This window comes from Delphinapterus leucas, chromosome 12 (genome assembly GCF_059928025.1).
Source record: "Delphinapterus leucas isolate spDelLeu-1000000601 "Yukka" chromosome 12, BTC_Dleu_Yukka2, whole genome shotgun sequence".
NCBI classification, from domain to species: Eukaryota; Metazoa; Chordata; class Mammalia; order Artiodactyla; family Monodontidae; genus Delphinapterus; species Delphinapterus leucas.
The window spans coordinates 87,323,193-87,349,695 of NC_143140.1; the positions used below are offsets into that span (position 1 = coordinate 87,323,193).

Consider the following 26,503-nt stretch of genomic DNA (forward strand, 5'->3'; position numbering starts at 1 on the left):
AGTAAGCATGTCACAGGGAGGACTCTAAAGGCCGGTGACACAGCAGCGTGTCGGGATAAGGGTGGCCAACCAGAGGTAGCCGCTTCCTTACCTTGGGCCAACATGTTGTATACTTGGTTTCATCCTCTGAAACCTTTTCAGATAAATTCTGATCATTGTCCTGCTGGCGCCACGTTTTGAATGCTGCTCCCATAAGGCCATGAATAAACAGGACATCTGCTTTAATGGGCTGACTAACAGGGGAGAGAGTTTTTAAAAGAAGCAGAAAAAATGCATTATTACTTTGATAAGAATCTACACAGCACTCTCTTTGGATGGTGCTTATTTTAGCAGGTTTATATGACATAAAATAAACTTAATTAAGGCAAGCTTTATAAGCACAGGTTTGCTGAGGAGCCCTAAAGGAGTTCTGGCAAAGACATAGATGCAGTGTGCTCACTGCTCTCTCTGTAAGGATGGAAACACAACTAGGCAGGCAGACCAACCAAAATCAACTGTAATGCGCTTAGTGATCAGTGAAGTGACAGATGTCATAGATTACCCTCCAAAGAGTTCCATGAGAATATTACACAAATCAATAAAAGTATTTAAGAAATTAAATCATATGCTAGTGTAGTTTCAAACTCAGTATGCATGAAAAAGATTGTTTTTATCAAGGAAAATGATGTTTATCAGAAACAGAGCAAATGAGATTTTAAAGTAACTTTCTTTGTATATGCCATTTAAAAAAATTGCAATAGTATATTACTTGCAAGCTATTTATAATACACACCCAATTATATAACACATATAAAATACATTACCATATTATTTTATTTACAAATTAGAATTAACCAGGAAATCTATTTTTCAAGTTAAAAAAAAGTTCTTGCTATTTTCTGAGGTATTAAAGTGCCTGACAAAAATCTAAGAAATGTGTAATTTTTTCATTGTGGTATATTTATTGTCTTAGCAATGATACGACTGGAAATAGTGACCAGAAATAACCTTAAGAAAACAAACAAAAAAAGAAATAACCTTAAGAAGGAGTATGAGTCAAATTTATTACAACTTATTCCTTCTGATACATGCTTTTATAACCTCGCCTAAGCTTTCTCTACTCCCTTGAGTTCTAGGCCCAGGCTGATTTGGTTGCCTGCATGTAATAATGTCTTAGCTCCTTCTCATCCACATCAACCTCTACAACCCTAATCAGTTAATAACTTAGATTTACATGAAAAATGTAATGAAACAAAGAAGAAATATGCATTACAGAGTTTATGTGAGACACGTTATAAAAGGTGAATGCAGCCTTCCTGAAGGTAAGCCGCTGGTATAAAATAACCCTGGTAATTTAGCTAGTTCCATACTTTCACGACAGCTTGCAATTCTTCTGAGGTTATTAGGGGCAAACTGTTTCAGTAAATAAGGTATTTGACTTATTTGTAAGGTATTTAACTTATCTAAATTATGCAGAAAGAAGTTAGAATATTAAGCCCTTGAAGCATTACGTCCCCACAGGGACAAAGCGGCTCTACCCTGCCTTCTTACCTTGTGCGGTACTGGGGGTGCAGCACGTACACGCCGTCCTGGTACTTATCTTGCACAGTCTCTCGGTCTAGATTAGCCAGGGTTCTGGCGGCGTGTGAGGCCTCCATAATGTGGTGGGACTTTATTGCTTCTACCAGTATGGACACCCAGCCTGGTGAAAAGAACATATTCCCTAAACACCAGCACTAATCCGTCTCAGACTATTGAGAGGTTTTCAGGCTGAAAATGATGGGAGGAAGGCAAACCTCAGCATCTGTCTACGAGAAAAAGCCCTAGCACCACAATTACATTCTTCCCTAAGGCCCCCTGGGTCCCACAGCACAATGCCATGATGTCCCCAGCCAGGTACTCCTTAGGGATCTCAACGAAGGTTAAGAGCCATTTTCTTTATTTAGAAAATCTAACAGAAGTTGTAATTACTAGAGATGAGGCCATAAATGGTAAGAAAATGTCATATTTTGCTTTAGCAAAAATTATTAAACTCAGTGAGTTAACACTAGTTATTTCATTCTGATTGGCATATTAGCAGCCCTTAATAATACACGAGTGAGTAGTTTCTTAATAATGAACTTGTTTGACAGACAAAAAACTTATAAAACCTGAGGTTCAGGAAGGAAAAACTCATGTTTTTAAATTGAAGTATAGTTGATTTACAATGCTGTGTTAATTTCTGCGGTGCAGCAAAGTGACTCAGTTATAACTACATATACATTCTTTTTCATATTCTTTTCCATTATGGTTTATCTCAGGATATTGGGTATAATTCCCTGTGCTATACAGTAGGACCTTGTTGTTTATCCATTCTACATGTAACAGTCTGGAAGAACTATTTCTTAAAGGGAGACAAAGAAATACTTTGTGCAGTACAATTTCATTTATTTTTTATGTTTTTGTTGTTTAAAACAGTGTATTGCTTTATGAACATAAATATGTAGGCAAAGTTTATGCTTGTGCGTGCATGCACACACACACACACACACACACACAAACACACAAAGATCTAGAAAGAGGCACCAAACTATTAAAGTCACTGCCTCTTAGGAGGGAGTTGGGGTTGTGGAGGGCTCTTTATAAAGCTGGGTTTAATTTTTTGCTATATCTGTGTTCTCTGAAGTATTTACAATGAGAGTCTATTCATGTATTATTTAATTTACAATAAAACAAAATATGGGCTTTGAGGTCAGAGAGACTTGAGCTCAAATTTCTGTCCCTTGCTTACTTGCTATGGAAACTCAGTCAAGTTACGTGGTTCATTTGACCTGAAGGAAGGTTCTAATAAATTAATCTATATAAAAACTGCCATTTTCAAGCGCAGCAGGTGCTCAGTAGAGAGTAGCTTGTCCTCCCTCTTTCATCCTCCCACTTTCTGTGGCAAAAGTGTTGAGAAACACTGTGATGATAGGAGGCCATTATTTAATAATCCAAAAGAAATTTCAGACCCAATAATTCCTTAACAATACTCTAATGTGTAATATTAGAAAATCCCTCTTCAAAATCTCTTATAGAATGCTTTACAATAATTAATGTTTTCAAATTCTACCTATAGAGATATACAAGTATGTTATTGGTATGTACAAAAATATGGCTTTATTTTTAACGGAGTCACAAGAAAGGAAACACAAGAGAAAGCACGGCACAAGCCATTTCTACAGCATTTTTTAGTTGGCAAAGTATTTTTACAATGCCTGAGATGCTTCACCTAATGCTCCTTGGAAAACTTGTGTCTTTCTTAAATATTTACTGTTTTTTAATTACATAACTTCTGAATACATTTTAACTGTAAAAATAAACAAACAAAAATAGCACTTAATAATGAACATCCCACTTTAGCACTCCCATCATTTCCCAATTCCCACTTATATCCTCAGAAGTAATCAAAGTTAAAAGTCTGGTGGACACCTTTCCAAACCTTTTTAAAAATTCAGTTACATACCTATAATTTATATATACACTATAGCTCCATATGTTTTTTTTTTTTGCCTAAATGGAATTATACTATTCCTACTGGCCTGTGACTTGATTTTATACTTCAGCCATGTATACACACCAGTTACCAATAATGAAATTGAATCAGTAATAAAAAAAAAAACTCCCAACAAACAAAAGTCCGGGACCAGATGGCTTCACAAGTGAGTTCTACCAAACATTTAGAGAAGCATTAACACCTATCCTGCTCAATCTGTTCCAAAAAATTGCAGAGGAAGGAACGCTTCTGAACTCATGCAAAAAGGCCAGCATCACCCCAATACCAAAACCAGACAAAGATATCACAAAAAACTAAAATTACAGACCAATATCACTGATGAACATAGAAGCAAAAATTCTCAACAAAATATTAGTAAGCTGAATTTGATGACACATTAAAAGGATCATACACCATGTATCAAGTGTGATTTATCCCAGAGATGCAAAGATGGTTCAATATCTTCAAATTTATCAGTGTGATACACCACATTAACAAACTGAAAAATAAAAACCATATGATCATCTCAAAAGATGAAGAAAAAGCTACTGACAGAATTCAACAGCCAGGGGACTTCCCTGGTGGCACAGTGGTTAAGAATCCACCTGCCAATGCAGGGGACATGGGTTCGATCCCTGGTCCAGGAAGATCCCACATGCCACAGAGCAACTAAGCCCGTGTGCCACAACTACTGAGCCTGTGCTCTAGAGCCCACAAGCCACAACTACTGAAGCCCACATGCCTAGAGCCCGTGCTCCGCAACAAGAGAAGCACCGCAATGAGAAGCGCATGTGCAACAAGACCCAACACAGCCAAAAATAAATAAATTTATTTAAAAAAATAAAAAATAATTCAACATCCATTTATGATAAAAACTCCAAAAAAATGGGTATAGAGGGAACATACCTCAACATAATAAAGGCCATATATGACAAGTCCACATCTAACATCATACTCAATGGTGAAAAGCTGAAAGCATTTTCTCTAAGATTAGGAACAAGACAAGGATTCCCACTCTCTCCACTTTTAATCAACATAGTTTTGTAAGTCCTAGTCACACCAATCAGATAAGAAAAAGAAATAAAAGGAATTCATATTGGAAAGGAAGAAGTAAAACTGTCATTGTTTGCAGGTGACTTGATACTTTATACATAAAAAAATCCTAAGGTGCCACCAAAACAACTACTAGAGTTCAACAATGAATTCAATAAAGCTGCAGGATACAAAATTAATATACAAAAATCTGTTGCATTCTATACACTAACAATGAACTGTCAGAGAAATTAAGGATTTACCACTTACCACTGCATCAAAAAGTATAAAATACCTAGAAATAAACCTACCTAAGGAGGTAAAATACCTGTACTCGGAAAACTATATATAAGACACTGATGAAAGAAACTGAAGATGACACATACAGATGGAAAGGTATACTGTATTCATGGATTGGAAGAATTCATATTGTTTAAATGACCGTAGTACCCAAGGCAATCTACACATTCAATCCAATCCCTATCAAAATACCAATGGCATTTTTCACAGAACTAGATCAAATAATTTAAAAATTTGTATTGAAACACAAAAGACCCTGAAGAGCCAAAACAATCTTGAGGAAAATAAACAGAGCTGGAGGAGCCATGCTCCCTGACTTCAGACTCTACTACAAAGCTACATTAATCAAAACAGTATGGTACTGGCACAAAAAGAGACATACAGATCAGTGGAACAGAATAGAGAGCCCAGAAATAAACCCACACAATTATGGTCAATCAATCTACAACAGAGGAGGCAAGAATATTCAATGGACAAAAGACAGTCTCTTCAATAAGTGGTGCTGGGAAACTGGACAGCTACATGTAAAAGGATGAAATTAAAACATTTTCTTACACCATATACAAAAATAAACTCAAAATGGATTAAAGACCTAAATGTAAGACTTGAAACCATAAAATCCCTAGAAAACATAGGTGGAATACTCTTTGACATAAATCATAGCAATATTTTTTTTGGACCTGTCCCCTAAGGTAAAGGAAACAAAAGCAAAAACAAACAGCACCTAATTAAACTTAAAAGCTTTTGTACAGCAAAGGAAACCATCAACAAAACGAAAAGACAGGGCTTCCCTGGTGGCGCAGTGGTTGAGAGTCTGCCTGCCAGTGCAGGGGACACGGGTTTGTGCCCTGGTCCGGGAAGATCCCACATGCCGCGGAGCGGCTGGGCCCCTGAGCCATGGCCACTGAGCCTGCGTGTCCGGAGCCTGTGCTCTGCAATGGGAGAGGCCACAACAGTGAGAGGCCCGCGTACCGCAAAAAAACCCCGAAAAGACAACCTACTGAATGGGAGAAAACATTTGCAAATGATATGACCCATAAGGGGTTAATATCCAAAATATATAAACAGCTCATACAACTCAACATCAAAAAAACCCAAAACAACCTGATTAAAAAATGGGCAGAAGACAGGAATAGATATTTTTCCAAAGAAGACATACAGATGGCCAACAGGTACATGAAACAATGCTCAACATTGGGAAATGCAAATCAAAACCACAATGAGATTATCACTTCACACCTGTCAGAATGGCTACCATCAAAAAGAACACAGCTAACAAATACTGGCAGGGATGTGGAGAAAAGGGAACGCTTCTAAATTGTTGGTGGGAACGCTTCTAAATTGTTGGTGGGAACGTAAATTGGTGCAGCCACTGTGAAAAACAGTATGGAGGTTCCTCAGAAACTACAAACAGAATTACCATATGACCCCACAATTCTATTCCTGGGTATATATCCAAATAAAACTAAAACACTAATTTGAAAAGATACATGCACCCCAATGTTCATAGAAGCACTGTTTACAACAGCCAAGATATGGAAGCAACCTAAGTGTCCATCAGTAGATGACCGGGTAAAGAAGATATAGTGTGCGTGTGTGTATATACACACACACACACACACACACACACACACACACACAATGGAGTACTACTCAGCCATAAAAAGAACGAAATTTTGCCATTTGCAACAACATGGATGGACTTGGAGGGTATTATGCTTAGTGAAATTAGTCAGGTAACAGAAAGACAAACACTGCATGATACAACAGAAAGACAAATACTGTATGATATCATTTATATGTGGCATCTAAAAAATAAACTAGCGAACGTAACAAAAAAGAAACAGACTTACGGATACAGAGAACAAACTAGCAGTTACCAGTGGAGAGAGGGAAGGGGGGAAGGGCAAGATAGGGGTATGGAATTAAGAGGTACAAATTACTATGTATAAGATAAATAAGCTACAAGGATATATTGTACAGCACAGGGAATATAGATGATATTTTACAATAACTATAAATGAAGTGTTATCTTTAAAAACTGTGAATTAGTATGTTGTATACCTGAAACTTCAGCTATACCTCAATTAAAAGATACATTAAAAAAAGAAAGGTAAAGGGCTTCCCTGGTGGCGCAGTGGTTGAGAGTCCGCCTGCCGATGCAGGGGAGGCGGGTTCGTGCCCCGGTCTGGGAAGATCCCACATGCCGCAGAGCGGCTGGGCCCGTGAGCCATGGCCGCTGAGCCTGTGCTCCGCAACGGGAGAGGCCACAACAGTGAGAGGCCCGCGTACCGCAAAAAAAAAAAAAAAAAGAAAAAAAGAAAGGTAAAGCACAGAGAAAAAAAATTTTGGGAAAGACATGGACAGAGTCTCAATGACCTGTGGAACAGAATCAAGAGATTTAATATACATAATTGAAGTCCCAAGAGGAAAGAAGAGAGAAAAAGGGACAAAAAAAAAAGAATATCTAAAGATAGACAAGCTGGAAAGTTTCCAAATTTGCTCAAAAACATCAACTCACAGATTCAGTCAGCTCAGTAGACCCCAAGCAAGATAAATATAAAAATAGACTAGGCACTTCACAGTCAAACTGCTGACAATCTAAAAAGAAGACAGGAAAAAAGACACATTTCATATAAGAGAAGAAAAGTGGACATAAGAAGAGACTTCTCATCAGACAACACACACACACACACACACACACACACACACACACACAGAGAGCATGGGGACAGAAGCCTGCTCTTGGTGTCTTGGAAACATGCCCCCAAATTGCTGCTTTGTTATCAATAAAAGGTTGATGTTCGGCTTGGGTCAAAAAAAAAAAAAGAGAGAGAATGGAATGGTATTTTTTAAGTGCTGACAGAAAAAAATAACACACTGTCAACAAAGTACTCCTTATCCATGGAAAATAACCTTTCCCTGGATAATAAAATAAAGGCAAAGTCAAGACATTTTCAGAAAATGAAAGGTGACAGAATTTGCTGCCGGCAGATCCAGGTCTTTAGGATGAAGTGAAATAATATCGGACACAAATTTAGATAGAAAAGAAGGAAGAGCGCTGTATATTATAAACATGTAAATAAAAAGTTTTCTTATGTTCTTTAAATACCACTTGACTGTTAAAACAAAAATAACAACAATATATTGTGAGGTCTATAACATATGTGGTCTATAACATATTATGGTCTATAATTATGACAATACCACAAAGGATGGCAGAGTGTATAAACTGAATTATACTGTTGTGAGACTCTCACGTTATATACAAAATGGTATAATATGCATTTAAGATAGACTGTAAAGGAGAAAAAAAGAAACAAAAACCAGAGAGGGGACAAATTGCAAGAGCAAGACAACAGACACAACCAAACTATCAATAATTACATTAGAGCTAAAGAGACAAAACACTTCAATTAAAAGGGATTATCAAGCTGAACTTTTTAACAAAGATGCAAGTATGTGCTGTCTTAGAGACGTACTTATTTTTAGTCGCAGAAAAATGAAAGCAAAAGAAGGGAAAAAGACAAAAGATATGCAATGCAAACAGCAAGCATAAAAAAAAAAGCCAGTATGTCTATTTTAATACCTGACAAAGCAGACTTGAAGAAAAGGAGTATTACCAGTAATAGAGACAATACTTAATAATAAAAAAATGAACATTTCACAAGGAAGAAAAATCTGATAGAACTAAAGGAAGAAAAATTCACAATCACAGTTGAAGAATTTAACACGTCTCAGTAATTCATTAAACTAGACAAAACTCGGTAAAGATCTGGAGAAGATTTGAATAATATGATCAACCAACTTGGTTGAACTGTTATGTATAGAACACTTCATCCAACAACTACAGAATATTCCTTCATTTCAAGTGCACATAGAACATTCACCAAGATAGACCATAAAATGGGCCATCAAATAAGTGTCACATTTCCAAAAACTAAAATCTTACAGGGTGTGTTCTTTGAATGCATGGAATATTAAACTAGAAATCAAAGACATACGACATCTAGAAAGCCATTAATATTTGTAAGTTACGCAGCACACTTTTAAGTAACCCATGAGACAAAGAAGAAATCATAAGGGAAATTAGAAAATATTTCAAACTGAATAATGATGAAAATACAATATATCCAAAATTTGAGGGATGCATCTAAAGCAGGTCAGAGGAAATTTACAGCTCTAAATACCTATATTAGAAAATAACTGTAATGACTTTAAAACACATCTTCAAATTCTTTTGACACCATTCTCATCAAGAGGTGATGGGTCTAAACCCCTTCTAAATCCCTTCTCCTCAAATATGAGCTAGCCTTGGTGACTAACTTTTAATCAATAGATCATGGCAAAACTTGCTTCCAGTGCTTGACTATAAAAGGCAAAAGAGCTTATACCTGTCTCTCTCTTGGAACATTTGCCCTTGGAACCGAGCCATCAGGCTTTAAGGAAGCCCAAGGCGAGTGTTGAAAGAAGCCAGTGCCCCCAGCCCCGGCTGAGCTCCTAGCTGAGAACCAGTACCAATTTGCAAGCCATGTGCACGAGCAATCTTCAAAATGTACCCTCCCATCTCACAGCTGAGCTGCCCAGCTGATGCTGCATGTAGCACATAAAGGCCCTCTCTACTGAATCTTGCCCAAATTTCAGTTTCATGAACAAAATATATGGCTGCTGTTTTAACCAGTGAGTTTTAGGGTGGTCTGTTACACAGCAACAGATTAACTGAAACAAGAAAAAAGGTTAAAATCAGTGATCTAAGTTTCTACCTTAATAATCCATAAAAAAAGAGGAACAAATTAAACCAATACAGTAAGTGGTCCTTTATAGAAAAGTCTGCTGATCCCCGAATCAGATTTCAGCAAGTTAAAAACTTCTGCTGATCAAGACACTCTTAAATGTAAATTCAAAAAAAAAAACAAAACAGAGTGATACAAGAAAAAAATGTAAATTCATCGTTTCTAATAAATATTGTTGAACATATGCATGTATATGTGCACATAGGTATGTATATTTATTTGTGTATATGCATACATATATTTGTATATATCACCCTGCTTTTTCCACTGAAAGAGCCCAGAAGCAAAGACACCCCAGGAGCAATAAGCACATCTAGACAGTACCCAGATCTTGGTCTCTAAAATTCATTCTCTACTAAAAGGAAACAGGATTCTTTGAACAAATGAGCCTAGAACATCTTGTTATACTGGAAAGTAAGGAATGCCTCCCAAAATGATGTGGGCATATCAAAGGACACAGGAGCCAATTTGCCGGGCTCCTACTAACCAAAGCTGAGACAATCTGGCATCAAATTTTTAAGTACAATAATAAGTTGTAAACTATTAAAAAATAGGAAACCATGTGCCCATACTGATAGGGAGGGAGGGAGGGAGGGAGAGAGAAGGAAAGGAGGGAGGAGAGGGAAGAAAGGAAGGAAAGAGAGAAGGAAGGAGTGAGAGGGAAGAGCTCTTGCTTACAGTAGAATGCCAGATGCTGAAAAGTAAACGAGGAAGGGATGCTGCAGCTGGAAAATCACCGTTGTGCAACCATCATGATAAAGACTGGATCAGGCAGGAATTTTCATCTAAAGTACCTCCCCACAGGTGGTTAATTAGTTGCAAGGGGGAAAATCAATTATACAGTGGACTTCTTTTTAGTCTTACTATGCCTCTTGGTTAACCAGATCATATAAAAGATAATATAAACAATTAGATGGTCATCATGGCAAAAACTGCTCTCCTGTGACTGTCCACACACTGATTATCTTAGGTGTGGACTACCCACGTCTCAAGCAATTCCTTGCCCTTCTAATATGACATGCTCTAAGGATGCAAAACTAACCCTAAGCAAAGTCTTAAGCCTATTGAAAAATTAGCGTAGCATGAATGAGGGGTGGAGGTGGGAGAAGAACAAAGGACTGGATCCAAAATACTCGGTATGTAAAGTTGTTACCTGAGCGAACTATAGTAGAATGAAGATGTTCATTCAAAGCCATATTTCCAAGGATACGCATTATATTTCTCTGTACTTTAGGACAGTCCTTGTGAAGTTGGTACAGCCTCTGCAGTAGTTGTAAGCCTCCATTTGCTTCAATTTTATCACAATGTGTGGATATCTAGCACAATAAATTAATGAAAGCTCACTTTATGTTGCACAAATTCACTAACCAGGTGACACAGCATGCTGGTGGGCAGCCAGGTGGCTCCTGCTCAAGGAAGAGACCCAGAGAGACCCCCCCAAAACTCTCAGCTCAGCTCAAATAAATAAGCAAACCCCCATCTGTGTGGGACGTGCTTTAAAATCACTGAAAAATTAAGGCCACTAGGACTTGTGACATTTTTATTCTTAAAGTTATTCTGCTTAGTTCTTGGTTGGATGTAACTACAATGTCGTTATTACAGAATTGTTTCAATTTATATTGATACTCTGACTGGCTTGAAACTACCTTAAAAGGTTCTCTACCCTTGAGAAATCTGCCACCTGATAACAGGAAATAATCCCCCTGTGTAAGTGGCACATTTTGCTTCTGCCTACAAGAACTCCCATATAGAGATAAGCAACATCTGTGGCCCTACACACTACCCCACACAAGCCCACAGCTATGGGGCTCTCCTAAAATTCAAGAGTTGGAATTTTTTTTTAAAGAGGAAGATCAAGTAAAAATTAAAAAGAAAGAAAGAGGGATGTGAATTTTTAATGGAGAAAAGAGATAAAAGAAAGCCAAAGGAAATATATACATTAAGGTAAGGTGACATAACTGACCAACAAGCCATTACAGTCTGCCAACGTCACCAGCACAGCCTTGCCTCTCCCCAGCACTTAGTTTTATCACTTATATCACTTATGTGATATCATGTCCTGTATATGCAATGATTTTCACTCTCTAAATTTTTATTAAATTTTACATTTTATATGCATTTAAAAAGTATGCCTTTTAGACATATATCAAGTGAGATATTAATATGTTGAGAAGTTTCTGGAAAGGTAACTATTACATTCCATGCACTGGACATTCTACTGCAGATGCACCTGTTGTTTCGGAAATCAGTCATAAGTCACAAAAAATCAAGCTTACTTTCCCACATTCCCTTTTTAGTGTGTTACCACACTAACGACTCTGCTTTGTACTCGATTCCTGATTCCACCCGAGGGAACTGAGATGACCAGAGAGCACCATGCTTTTGTGCCACGTCTAATGGTTCCCAATTAAACTGGAGCGTTTAGAACCTCTAGGATGGTGTTTCTCATGATGTGGGACGAACCAACTACATCGGCCTCACCAGGGATGCCTGTTAAAAATGCAAGCTCCTGGACTCCACCTCACATCTACTAAATTTCAACTGCTAACTGTGAGCAGGAATGTGCATTTTTAACATGCTTCCTGGATGATTTTTATGCACTGATGTTTGAGCACCACAAAGTTTGTTGCTTTTTTCTTTTTAAAATCGAACTATGATGATAGAAAAGTTGTCACAATGCCAAAAAAATTTTTAAATCATTGACATATGTATGCTATGGTTAAAAATCAAGACTATGGCCAAATAAATACTTTTTCCAAGTATTTACCTTTTTTCTATCTTAACACATCTTTCGCAGATATCTTACTGGAAATTAACTCCCTGGTAATATTACTTGTAAAAATTATCTGAGAAAGGTAATGCAAGACAGCATAACACAAAGGTAAATGCCATATTTAGACAACAGGTTGCTTTATGAGCAATTAAGATTAAATCCATTTTTAGAAATACTTAGCAAAAGTGAAATTCATGTATTGGTGCTAAATCATGATTATCAATTCTGACAATTGAGAAAAAAGCAGAAATTTAAAAACAAGCGAAAAGCTTTTTTTTCTTTTATAAAAAATGAGAATTATTTCCCTTGAATGAACCAACATGTATAATTTTTTCAATGTGATCATAAAAAGTAAACCATATTTTGAAAATGTAAATTACCTCAGAATGTTTTACTAAAGCTTCCAAACAGAACATTTCCACTGTAGCTGAAGGAACTTCTCCAAAACTTTCAGCATAAGGAAGTCCATTTCCTCCAAAACACCATAAACCACCCTGAAAGTGAGATAATTAAAATTCTTAGTGAAAAAAGTGTCTAATATTTTTTGTTTGACAAAAAAAAAATCTCTGTACTATATACAGTATTAGAAAGAACTAATATGTAAGACTCAAAATATTCTGGAAACTTACAGGGAACTTTCATTATGCAAACTGTTGCTAGACTAGAAAACATATGGAATTATTCTTAGAAGAAAGCAGTCTTTGAGACTTTCTCAATTCTTTCCTCTGTGTCCTCTTATCTGAAAGTATGGAGACTAACACATAAATCTTGACCCAGTAAGAAAAGCCCAGAGCTGAACAAATGTTCTACTGTCAGATTATGCCAGTTGAGTCTACTTAAAAATCTATCAATCAAAATAACAGAAAAGGCATTACTGGAAAAATTTTAAATAAAGACAATGATAACAATGATCAGAGAGCTTTTAATTAAAAAAAAAAAGGGAATTCCCTGGCAGTCCAGTGGTTAGGACTTGGAGCTTTTGCTGCCATGGCTTGGGTTCAGTCCCTGGTCAGGTTCAGTCCCTGGCTGCGCAGCGCGGCCAGAAAAACAAGAGAGAGAGCTTTTAATTTTTCTTAAATTGAAATTCAAGTTCACATGGAAGAATAAACAGAAGAGTTAGGAAAATTATGAAACAGAAGAGTAGTGGGGACTAGTCTTAATAGATATTAAAACATATTATAAGAATGGGGAAAAGAAAATTTCAACTATTAACCACAGATCAGTAACATGCAATAATCTCCTAAAAATCAGTGAAAAATACCAACAAGGCTATAGAAAAATGAGCAACAGTCATGTTGCTCTAAATGCCTCTAAAATAGATAAGAAAGGATATTTTACATCTATCAGACAGGTGGGGAAATAAGACGTTCTCATTACCCTGCTGCTGGTAATATCAATGGGCTACTTCTATGGAGGACAATTTAGTGACAGCTGTCAAAATTACAAGTGCCCATGCCCTTCAACAATTTATCCTACAGGACACTCACACACTGGCAAAGTGATATAGGTACAAGTTTGTTCACTGCAGCTTTGTTTGTAAGAACAAAAGATTGAAGCTCCCTAATGTCCTTCAATAGGGGGTTGGTTAAATAAAGGATGGTACAATTATACAATGGAATGCTATGTGAGTCTCTTCATATATTGATATACATCACTCTCTAAGATAAACCCTTAGGTGAGAAAAAGAAGGAGCAGAGAGTGTGTACCATATGCTACCATTTGTGTAAAAAAGTGTGTTAACTACATGTGTATATTGGAGTGGGGAGATACAAGGAAGATTTATTACTGTATCTTCTTTTGAAGCGCTTTGTATTTGAACTAGGGGTCATAATTGTGTGCACACAGACCACCTGCTGGCAAAAGAGGACAACTACAAGGTAGTGTCTTTCAAAAATGTATATATAAAGCCCAGTGTTTCCTGTAGGAAATACAGTCCATAAGTTTCTGCATTCTGAGTTAATTTATAGGGTTCATGGTTCAGTAAACCTGGTAAATGTTCAAAATGTTTGGCCACTCTATAATTCTTATTCATGCTGTCTTCTCTGATATAATAATCTTCTTTTTTTCTGAGTTTAAACATGCTTGGATCTCAAAGATTCATGCTATTTAAATGGAGGATTGGGGGCTTCCCTGGTGGCGCAGTGGTTAAGAATCCGTCTGCCAATGCAGGGGACACGGGTTCGAGCCCTGGTCCGGGACGATCCCACATGCCGCAGAGCAACTAAGCCCGTGTGCCACAACTACTGAGCCTGTGCTCTAGAGCCCATGAGCCACAACTACTGAAGCCCACGCGCCTAGATCCTGTGCTCCGCAATAAGAGAAGCCACCGCACTGCAATGAAGAGTAGCCCCTGCTTGCCGCAACTAGAGAAAGCCCGTGTGCAGCAACAAAGACCCAATGCAGCCAAAAATAAATAAATTAAATAAATAAAATTTAAAATAATAAAATAAAATAAATGGAGGATTGGGAAGGACTAACTCATTGACAGTCCTTGCCTCCTCCAGCAGAGATAAGGGTAGAAGGTGGACTGGTGGGCTTTGGGGGGTGGGAAATTTTTCTTAAAAACCTACCACCACAACCTGCCTCCCCCAAACCCCTCTCCTTACATCACAGCTTCAAATCATCTGACCTCTTTCCAACCTAAATGTTCCAAGGAAAGAACAGGGAGAGGAAGAGAAAAACGATCCAGGATTTTCATTTTTCTTGATCATTTTTAAAGTGGGATATAAGAGTGCAGTTCCAATTTTATCCTTGTTGGCAAAGCTTTAAGTTATTTATGAACTGCCAACTTGTGTGGCAGTAAGAAGCATAAGCAAAAAGCAATAAATAAAATGTATAAATTCATAGTGTGATCATACAAAGTATTTTCTAACTCCTAACACAAAAGTCAATATACATGGGTACTGCTTCTTTATCACTGGATTAAGATATACTGAAAAACAATTTCTTAAGGATCAAAGAAATCCAGAGGAAGAGGTGGAGAGAGTGACAATGTTAAAAATAATAATAATGGGTAAGGCATAAAAATTAAAAGGAAACGATAATAATAAAAGCATAAAAGGAAATGTCAACTAATCAAGTTAGTAAAGAACTTAATCCATATTATATATGAATTATAGGTGTATAACAAAGTTTTTTACGTATCATTTTCTTATTATGATACTCAGAGACACAACGTTACTATGAGTTAATGTGGTATTTTTCCAATGCATTTCAACAGGTTTATACCAGCCAAATAATTCAATACATAATAGGTATTTTCTTACCATATAATCTACCTTCCAATTAAACATAACCCTTAGAGCTATCTCTTGTTTTTTATTTGTCATACACAAATGCTTTGACTCACAACAGAAATATGCCAGTTGTTATTTAAGTATATATAAGTTTGTGTACAGCTGGCTCTTTTAGCAATGTCATGATTCATCCATTCATTATTCAATAAATATTTATTGAGAGCATATTGTGTCTGAGGTACTGTACTTGGTACTGGGGAGATTATAAGAGAAATCAGAAGAAGAAAGAGAAAAACAGAAGAGAAAAACAGAAATAAGCAAGCAAATAAATATATAAAATAGTTACAGAATGGGAATAATGCTATGAAGGGCAATAAATGCAACAAACATTTGAGATAAAGAGGAAGGTCTCTCTGAGGAGCTGACAAGCAGAGATCTGAAGGACAAGAAGGAGGCAGCCATGTGACAAGCCGGTGGCAAAGCAGTCCAGGCAGAGGGAACACAAGTAGATATACAATGAGCAAGTTTAAGGAATGGAAAGAAAAGGCCAGTGTGGCTGGAGTAGTGTGCATGAGGGAGGGAGGGGAGGGGAGGGTCAGAAAGGTGGTAAAGAAACAGAGTCAGGCAAGCTGACGCTGAGGCCTGCTAAGAGATGCAATGTCTGAAAATAATTATCTATTCTCCTACAAACACTTAGAAATGAGCTGGGTTTGCTTTGTCTCTGTTACTTACACCTGATGAGCAGATTTACCCATAACCAAAGTCGGAAGGAGGGAAGGTACAGGGAGTTCGCAGATGACAATGATGGGTTCATCCCAACAGAAGGAATCCTTGATCTGCGCAGCTGTACATCATGAGGAACTTGCAGAACCTTGGAAGCCTATCCATCCCTCTGAAAGCAAGCTGCATAGTCTCCTGTTTTGTGTAAGCATCTCTGTAGGTTTCCAAATCCTCTGGCATTAAAGAAATCTCCCATCCTTAAACCCCATCTATTGGCATCTTCCTCTCAATCACAACCCATTGCTATACTTATGCAGATGGATGTTAGAAGTGTCTTAATACAAGAACTTCAGACCTTAATGGCTTAGCTGATTTCAGAGAGACTCTGGGAAATTACAAGGGAAGATGATAATACTAGAAATGCAAGATTTTAGCTGGATTGTCCTTAGCCAAGACCACAAAAGCTTTATGATGGGAAATCATTTCAATGCACCATACCCACTGTTCTCTTGACTCCAGGCAGTTTGCCACATTAGATGAAAAAGAAATCACAATCTAAAATGTCCAAACTTCTGCATCCCTGGTTGCATCCCTAGGCTCTAGGTCACATTCACCTGAGGTCCTCTAACCAATGTTGAAACTGGAGACAAGCTGACTGATGGGGAGTGTCCAGATGGTAACAAAAACCAAAACAAGACTGAAACCCGGATCCTGACATCAAAGAAGGAGCGATCTTGATAGTTATATCTGGGATAGTAGAAGACCAAGGACCACCCTGGCCTGTCCCCCGACCTCCCACCAGAACTGCAGTCAACAAATTCCCAGGCAGATCTTGGATAGCTACCAAGGCTTTAGATGTGGGAAGAGGTGACAGATGTGGGAGGAGTGCTTTCACTCTCACTGGCCCAGTTCTCCCAATGAACAGAAAGAATAAAAGGAGGGAAGGCAGATCACTGCCAGGGTGGGTGGGGCGCAGGGAAGATGGGGAGTTTTGATACTGCTTCTAGCTGTGGTTGTGGGTCCCTTTGTTTTAATATGTGTGAGAGCTAATCTCTGTGTTTCTTCATAAAAAATTACAACCTTAGAGCTCTGCAACTTGTGCAAACTAACGGCGTAAATGACGTTCATTCTAAAGCATGAGTTTGTAACCCAGGTCATTCTTAAGGGTCTGGGTAGATAGAATTCAGGGGAGAGAGGAAGTAAGCTTGGCTGGGAAAAAATTACATCTTTATCTTCCTAACACTTAACTAAAATTTTTCATTGTATTCAATTATAAACACAGACAATAAACCACAGAAACAGCTGCAGTCTGTGTGACTCTCAACAGAAAGCGCAGCTATTTCCCCACCACATATCACTTGCTGCGGCTATCTGAAAGGAACTCATTATGCTCATCGTTCCTCTGCATGCCAACTGCACATTCTCACACTGGTGACCTAAAATCGACACTGCATCTAACTCTCAAAAGGTTCAGGGTGGAAACAGCAAATGTGTGTACATAGACATATAAAAATATATCTATAGAAAGAGGGAGAGTAAATGGGGAATGATAAAACAAATGGGATAAAATATGAATAATTGGCAAATCTAGTGAAATTATTGTTGCAATTCTTTAAGTTTGAAATTGAAGTACATATATTAATTATATTACAAGTTTTTTTATTTTGATAACAATATTTCAATATAATTGGTTTCCCACATAATGCTATGAATTGTATTTTATGCATCTAGAAATGAGTTCATAGACTTTACCAAATCACCAAAGGGATGCAACTTTGGGAGTACAGAGATTAAGAAGCCCTGCTCTAAACCCGATCATAACTGTAGGCTATCTGCTAAAGCCCAGAGGAAGCTCTTCACGTGAGCAGTTTTGTACAGAAGCAGCTCACTCCACTTGAAGGGAGCCTGGGGATTATCACGGGACAGGTTTGTCATAAACTGATCAGATCACTAAAAGCCAGATGGATGCCCCTCCCACTCCTTCATCCCCAACTTACTGGCATGTAAAAAAATCCAGAGCCTGATTCAACTGGGGAGGGGGTGGGGAAATAAGAGTAACTACGATGGAGTTGCTTACTGATCTGATGAGATGGAACCTCAGAATTGAAAGTAAACATTTATTTCAATATTAAACTAACTAAAGGTGCTCCTTCTTTAAACTGCAGGCTGAGGCCATGACTTCTGGGCAGAAAGGAAGTGGCATAGTGTATTCAACCACTCTCCTCTTCACTTAGCAAAAGGTAAGGAAACACTGTAGAAGGTGACAGAACACTATAAAAGGCAGAGGGATGGTAACTGAATAGTAATGAGCAGAACATCTTCTGTGCTGAAAATGAGGAACATCAGGCCAGGTACCAGGAGCTCTGGCACGGGAGCGAGGAGAGAAGTGAGTGACAGCAGTGGGAGAGGGCAGTGGGTGGGATGCCTTGCAGGAGCAGCTGACGCTCTTTGTAGGGCAGGAGAATCAAGAAGAGCCAGGGACATCTTACTCTCAGAAAACAAAGGTGCTCTCACAGCCACCTTGGGGATGGAATTTAAAAGGATAATGAGGTCAGCCTAAGGAACAGGTTCTGGCGGCCAGGCACTGGCGCTCCGAGCATCAAAAGGAAAACAATGACTACACTTCACTGGAGCGACTCCAAGACACGGTCGAAAGGAGGAATTATAAAAAGTATACTAGAGAAGTCATATCTACTGATATGTCCCGAATTTCTCATAAAAACAGAGATGAGGAAAAGACAAATCATTCTGTTGACTGAAAAAAATGAACAACGTGAGAGTTGTGAGTTACGTTTTATTTGGGGCAAAATGAGGACTATAGCCCAGGGAGACAGCGTCTCAGACAGCTCGGAGGAACTGCTCCAAAGAGGTCAGGGGGAAAGGTCAGTACTGTGTATGATTTTAGAGAAGGGGGGACGTGCTGTCAAGCACACATGTTGCCCGAGGCTTGCTGCTCGTCACGAGGAGCAGTTGTCACCACTAACGATTTCAGTGCTTTTCTAGATACGAGGAGATGCAAGAACCTGGGCTCATAAAATCTTCTCCTGAAAATGTCTAACTATCTGAAGGCCTGTTCTGCCAGTTTTTCCCAGAGCACCGAGCACCTCATTCCCAATCTCTGCCCTGAACTCCTTTCAGGGTGTGTTGATGGTCAGTGGCTGCAGTGGCCAGTGACTTAATCCTTGTAGAGGCAGATGGCGAGTGCCAATTTTTAGTTGGCAATTCAATTGGTAAAAGAATGTAAAATACTATGATTTGTTTTGCTGATAAAATACTTTCTCCTCACTGAGTTGATTAGTTATTATAGTAATAGTGATTATAATTTGTTTTGATTTCTCTTAGAGATATAAGAGATATTTTACGAAGATAAAAGTGTTGCTGAAATGGTACCACAAGAATAATGGCATTCAGTAGTCACCCTCAGGCGGGCCGGAGTTGGATCTGTTTAGGATGCTACGCCTAGGACGCTGCTTTGATTCACTCAGAAGCCCTCTGCTGTGTGTGGGTAGTTGTCTGCCAGGTATTTACATCTAGTCAATGGGAGTAAGAGATGTGGGGAGAGAACACCAACAGAAGGGGCGCCTTTTCCCGTCTGAAGGCAGCCTTATTCCAAAGGAGTGGAGCTTCCCCGTGGAGCACTCAGAGCTCTGATGACACTGCAGACACTGCCTTCCTCACCTAATGCATGGTTTCCTTCAGTTTTCAGACTCCTTGCCACCAAACAAACTTTACACTCTGTAACTGTGCCTAGTGGGACCTTCCTGTCAATCTTCTCACCACCCCCAGGGGCAGGCACACCAGTAAACAAGGGCCAGTCCATGCCTGGATCACAAAAAGTAAAGGGCTCAGACTTAACATGTAATGGGAAGCCATTTGGAGGGCTTCAAGCAGGAGTATGACTGGATCTAACTTGTGTTTTAAAAACGTCACTCTGGCTGCTGTGAGGACACAGAACTGGAGAGGTAAAGTGGAGGCTAGAGGTTGATGTGGTGTCTGCAGCTCACAGAGGTGATGGAGATGCGATAAGGAAGCTTTCTGGATCCAGCAAGATGGTGAACTTGGCTTCCAGTTGTGGACAAAGAACGTAGCCTGCCATTACAGAAAACAAACAATGCGCCCGCCATCAAGCCTTCAGCCATGGCAGCACCCCCACCTGCCGTGTGCCTGAGGGGAATTCAGGATGGAGGGAAACGTGAAACATTCTGTGCTCAATACTGGCCCTAGATGGTTAAGGTACATACCTAAGGAATAATTTCAGTGAGCCCAGATTCTTGCATCTTCCCCTACATAAAATCATTAACTTGAGACGTCTGTTCTTTGTGATTAGCAGTAATCTATGATGTTCAACTACGTGGCTTTTTTTTTCCAACAAAACTCAATAGTTCTGGCTCCTCCTTTACCTCTATGGAGCAGTTCCTCAGAGTTATATGAGACGCTGTTTCCTGGGCTACAGTCCTAAGTAAGGTCCCCTGAATAAAACTTAACTCACAACTTTAGGTTGTGTGTTTTTCTTTAGTTGACATGGTGAACACCTCCCATGACAAACATGTTTAATAAAATATAACAAAAGCTGGGCTTCTCTGGTGGCGCAGTGGTTGAGAGTCCGCCTGCCGATGCAGGGGACGCGGGTTCGTGCCCCGGTCCGGGAAGATCCCACATGCCGCAGAGCGGCTGGACCCGTGAGCCATGGCCGCTGAGCCTACATGTCCGGAGCCTGTGCTCCGCAACGGGAGAGGCCACAACAGTGAGAGGTCCACGTGCAGCAAAAATAAATAAATAAATAAATAACAAAAGCTATTTTAAAACAAAGTCAAGCTCAGGGACTTCCCTAGTGGTCCAGTGGTAAAGAATCCGCCTTACAATGCAGGGGACGCGGCAGATCCCACATGCCGCGGGGCAACTAAGCCCGCGCGCCACAGCTACTGAGCTCGTGTGCCTCAGCTAGAGCCCACATGCCACAAACTACAGAGCCCATGCGCCCTGGAGCCTGCATGCCACAACTCGAGAAGAGAAAACCTGCACACCACGACTAGAGAAGAAGCCCACGCACCTCAATGAGAGATCCTGCATGCCTCAACGAAGATCCCGCGTGCCGCAACTAAGACCCGATGCAGCCAAAAATAAATAAACAATAAATAAATCTTTTAAAAAAATGAAATAAAACAAAATCAAGCTCTAAAGAAAATAAAAATAAATAAAGGGAAACCCTTGGGTGCTAGAATTGAAAACAGAACATTCAGCAGAAGCGATAAGCACATAGCTGATGACGTAAAATTCCTGCAGGCACCTCAGGATAGGCTTTTAACACTTGTTCAGTGCAGAAGGTGTGGTTTTGAGTCTCACATTCTATGGGAGCTAGATTTGAGATCCCTATATAAAGGCAGAACCTTGGAAAGATTGCCTCCTTGTCTATAAGAAAGTCTAGAACAGCTCTGCCCAGCAGCCCATGAAAGCAACAAGAAGCCTGTTTCTGCTTGGGGCTTTGAGTGAGAAATCACAAACCTAAGACTGCCATCCATAGATATATCTGAATTTACACTACCTATGTGCTACAGAAATTCCAAACTAAGGAACCGATATAAAAAACTAGTCCCTAACAGCGAACTCCTAGGGCATCCAAAAGAAGCAAACACAAAAACTGCTCTGTAGAGATAAATTTAGAATCTGAGGTGCTTGGGACTCCCATAGAAAACAATCAATCTGGCTAAAGATAAGCTCACAGTAAAAATGATGAACACATGTTAATCTACAATGTAACATAAGGGGGAGTCTGTGCCACCACAAACAGGAATTAACCCCCAATAAACTGAAATAATAAAAGACTATGAAAGAGACTCTAAAATTATTTTTAAATGAAAGGAAGAAGAGAAAGCAAGATGAACAGGACACTACGAAGAAGAGATGATGGTGGCCAGGAGTAAGTGGCTACAGTGAAGGTGGTGAGACAAAGGGATTCAAGGTATACTTGAAGGAACAGCTCACAGTAACTGCTGATTAGGTGAACCTGGAAGAAAGGAATCCAGAATTCCTAGGCTTCAGCTTAAGCAACTAGGTGGGTGCTGTGCCCTCTACCAAAATGAAAAAGACTAGAGGAGGAAGAGCTTTGCAGAGTGTGGGTGGGTTTGGCATGTAAAGTTGGGATGCCTATTACACATCCAAGTAGAGACGTCAAGAAGGAGGTTGAATATTCAAATCTAGAGCTTAGATGAGAACACAGGGCTAGAGATATTGAATTTAGGCATCACCAACATAGAGGTAATATTTTAAAGCCTTGTCAATTACTATTCATTCTTCAAGATGCGACTTCAGAGTACTTCCTATGAAGCCTTTTTTTTTTTTTTTTTTTGCGGTACACGGGCCTCTCACTGTTGTGGCCTCTCCCGTTGCGGAGCACAGGCTCCAGACGCGCAGGCTCAGCGGCCATGGCTCACGGGCCCAGCCGCTCCGCGGCGTGTGGGATCTTCCCGGACCGGGGCACGAACCCGTGTCCCCTGCATTGGCAGGCGGACTCTCAACCACTGTGCCACCAGGGAAGCCCCCTATGAAGTCTTTTTAAAATGGTCTTTTTTTTTTTTTACATCTTGATTGGAGTATAATTGCTTTACAATGGTGTTGATTTCTGCTTTATAACAAAGTGAATCAGTTATACATACACATATGTTCCCATATCTCTTCCCTCTTGCGTCTCCCTCCCACCCTCCCTATCCCACCCTTCTAGGTGGTCACAGCACCGAGCTGATCTCCCTGTGCCATGCGGCTGCTTCCCACTAGCTATCTATTTTACGTTTGGTAGTGTATATATGTCCATGCCACTCTCTCACTTTGTCACAGCTTACCCTTCCCCCTCCCCATATCCTCAAGTCCATTCTCTAGTAGGTCTGTGTCTTTATTCCTGTCTTACCCTTAGGTTCTTCATGACATTTTTTTTTTTCTTAGATTCCATATATATGTGTTAGCATACGGTATTTGTCTTTCTCTTTCTGACTTACTTCACTCTGTATGACAGACTCTAGGTCCATCCACCTCATGGATGGACCTCAAATAGCTCAATTTCGTTTCCTTTATGGCTGAGTAATATTCCATTGTATATATGTGCCACATCTTCTTTATCCATTCATCTGTCGATGGACACTTAGGTTGTTTCCATCTCCTGGCTACTGTAAATAGAGCTGCAATGAACATTTTGGTACATGACTCTTTTTGAATTATGGTTTAAACAGAGTGATGGGCTCTTAGAGTAACCTGTATCTCTCTTACACACTCTGTGACTTTGTTTATTTACCTGTCTCCCCATTATCCTGAACACCTAGCCCATTGTGTGGCACACAACCAGGAATCAGTATGTTTATTCAGTTCATGGATGAATGACTATTCTGAAGTTCTAAGTGCGAGTCCCTGGCACAATATCTTGGAAAAGTGGGCACTCAAAACTATTTACTGAGTGAATAAATGAGCTAACCTTCTGAGCAGCTAGACTTTGACTGCTTTCACTCAGAGCCAAAGATGTAAAATACTGGATACACTCATCTAGGTCTGTTTGAGGTAAAGAAGCCAGCAACTGTCTGAGCTCTTCTTCAACGGAAGACTCCTGAAATAAAGGAAAAGAAATTCTTCATAATTAAACTCCACAATTGAGTATAACAAAAAGTACCCAAAGAATAAAGCCAAAACAAAACAGGAGAGGTAAATCAGTGCTTTTAGTCTTGAAAACAGTCACCACCCTGATAAGCAGAGAATCATTTAATTTTGAATTCTATACTTTCATGTCTGCTAACTCAATCTGAAAGACCTATTGCAAAGCATAGCTCAAGATTTTCACCTCATAGGCTACTTCACATCTTGACTCAAAATGAATTATTACATTCTTTCTAACTAAAGCTGGCTTTTTAATATGCAGAACTTGTTCCTATCTGATTTTTTCTAGTAACTAATATCTAGAATAATTTGTTTTTCTATTTTTCAAAAACGCATTGCAAGTTTTCAGATTTTCATTTTCTAGAAAAGTCTGAGAAAAGCGCTCAAGGAACATGCTCTAATATCTATATTAGTAGTTAACAATTAATATCCACGTATATTAGTACATTAATATCTATATGTAGTAGTTCTCCAGAGACTGTTTTGCACCCCAGGAAATATTCAGCAATATCTGAGACATTTTTGGTTGTTACAACTCAGGGGTGCTGCTGTCATCCAATGAGTAGATGCCAGGGGTGCTGCTACAGTGTACAGAACAGCTTCCAACAACAAAGAATTATTTGGCCCAAAATGTCAGTAGTGTTGAAGTTGAGAAAAACTGTTCTATAGCAACCTTAGAACAAAGGACCAATTTATGGATGCTAATATGCTAAGAAGCCACCCTCTGGTGTATAGAGACTCCCAACTCCACATAGGGGAAAATAATTTAGAAGAAATAGCACCTCCTGTGGAATCAAGAAATCTTGGAATGGAAACTACAATTGCAGGTTTAAACCCTAGTTTACCTGCGTGTGACAAGTAGCCAACAAACTGCTTTTTGAATGGTTATTTTGCACCCAAAGTGAAGATGATATATTAAACATTTTTTACTCACTGGATTATTTTATTTACTTACTTCTTTTAAAGATGGCAAAGGAGGTGGGCAGAGAAAAAAACGAAGATCACTATCTTTGCTTCGTGCCAGACCAATAAGAGTTCTCAGATCACAGGCTTGAGCAATTATCCTATACTGGTAATCTATTGTAAAAGTATATTGCGAGTACCCAAATTAGCTTATGGCTGTTTCAAAGGTTAAATGAACAACTTAACTTTTAAACTACAAGTCTGTAATTCAAAATTTCCCAAGTTTTTTTTTAACTGCAACTGCATTTACAATACCGTAAGCTAAATATCCAACATTTCCATGACTGATCTCATAATTCTCAACATATATCTAGATATACCACAAACTAACCTTTTTGAAAAAAATAAACCTCAAATGTGAAAACTGAAAAGTCAGAACCAATTTAACTTCTCCTTAAAAAAAAAAATTCCATCATCCAAAAGCTATTTTGATCACTACTCAAAAAACCTGAGTTCTGTTTAAATCTGTCATCCCCTGGTACCTACATGGTGCTTTGACATTCCATGAAGCCCATGAATAATCTGAGGTTCCAGACAGTAGTACTTTGTTTTAGCCTTCATGATTTCACCATTCCATTCTTTATGTTTGCTATAGACTGAATGTTTGTGTCCCTCCCAAATTCATGTGTTGAAACCTAATCCCCAATGTATTTGGAGGTAGCACCTTTGTGAGGTGATTAGGTCAAGATGGTGGAGCCCTCATGACTGGGATTAGTGCTCTTATAAAAGAGACCCCAGAGAGCTCCCTCAATCCTCACCAGACACAGAATCTGCTGGCACCCAGATCTTATATTTCCCAGCTTCCAGAAAACTGTGAGAAATAGATTTCTGTTGTTTATAAGCTACCCGGTCTAAGGTATTTTGTTATAGCATCCCAAATGGACTAAGGACATGTATCAATAAAAAAACTGCAGCCATTGAAGGAGACATTTTTTAATAATAGCACTATATAACTTGGGTGAGTTCTTCAGAATCAAGTGGGGAACTTTTAAAAAATCTACATGCCAGGGCTCCAACTTTGATTTTTCCGATACAGTAGAAGTCTGAAATGGAGTCCTGGAAGGCAGATTTTGAAACAGATCAGATTTTTATTCTAAGTCTCCACTCGCATTAAATAAGCTTATTTTTACATTATAAATTATTATAGCCACCACTCAATCAAACTAATTAATTTGTATGAAGACAGAGATCTTATTCTGAGACTAAATTTTTCTTTGAAAACATTCTTTTTTGTTTACCCGTTTTTACAAGATGACTCTACTAACAAAGTGTACTTTAGCCCCTGTACTCAGAGCAGATCTGATCTCTTGCTCATGTACTTTTACTGCAGAACTTGCGATTTTAAATACAGCTAAATATTTAAAATCTTCCTTAAAAAACAAATATACACACGCAAATTAGGCACATTTGACCAAGTATTAGTATTAAAGCCAAATAGACTGTCAAAGTGAATGCAAATGTAACTTCGATGCAGCCAGCAATTAAAATATATTTTATTAAATAGGAACCAAAAAAAACACAGACACATTAGGCCATAACTATCAGAATCAAGAGTTTC

General features: G+C 38.9%; 1 protein-coding gene across 5 annotated transcripts in view; it reads right to left on the reverse strand.

The window, feature by feature from the left end:
- Positions 1-26,503, reverse strand: part of SERAC1 (serine active site containing 1) — an 84,628-nt gene that overhangs the window by 13,678 nt on the left and 44,447 nt on the right. For all 5 annotated transcript variants that reach the window (XM_022560288.2, XM_022560297.2, XM_089922196.1 and 2 more), the window contains 6 exons: positions 24,938-25,059; positions 23,807-23,935; positions 12,772-12,885; positions 10,772-10,934; positions 1,531-1,681; positions 92-233 (listed from right to left, as the gene is read on the reverse strand). In XM_022560288.2, coding sequence (XP_022415996.1) covers positions 92-233; positions 1,531-1,681; positions 10,772-10,934; positions 12,772-12,885; positions 23,807-23,935; positions 24,938-25,059 — 821 coding nt within the window. The remainder of the gene's footprint in view (positions 1-91; positions 234-1,530; positions 1,682-10,771; positions 10,935-12,771; positions 12,886-23,806; positions 23,936-24,937; positions 25,060-26,503) is intronic.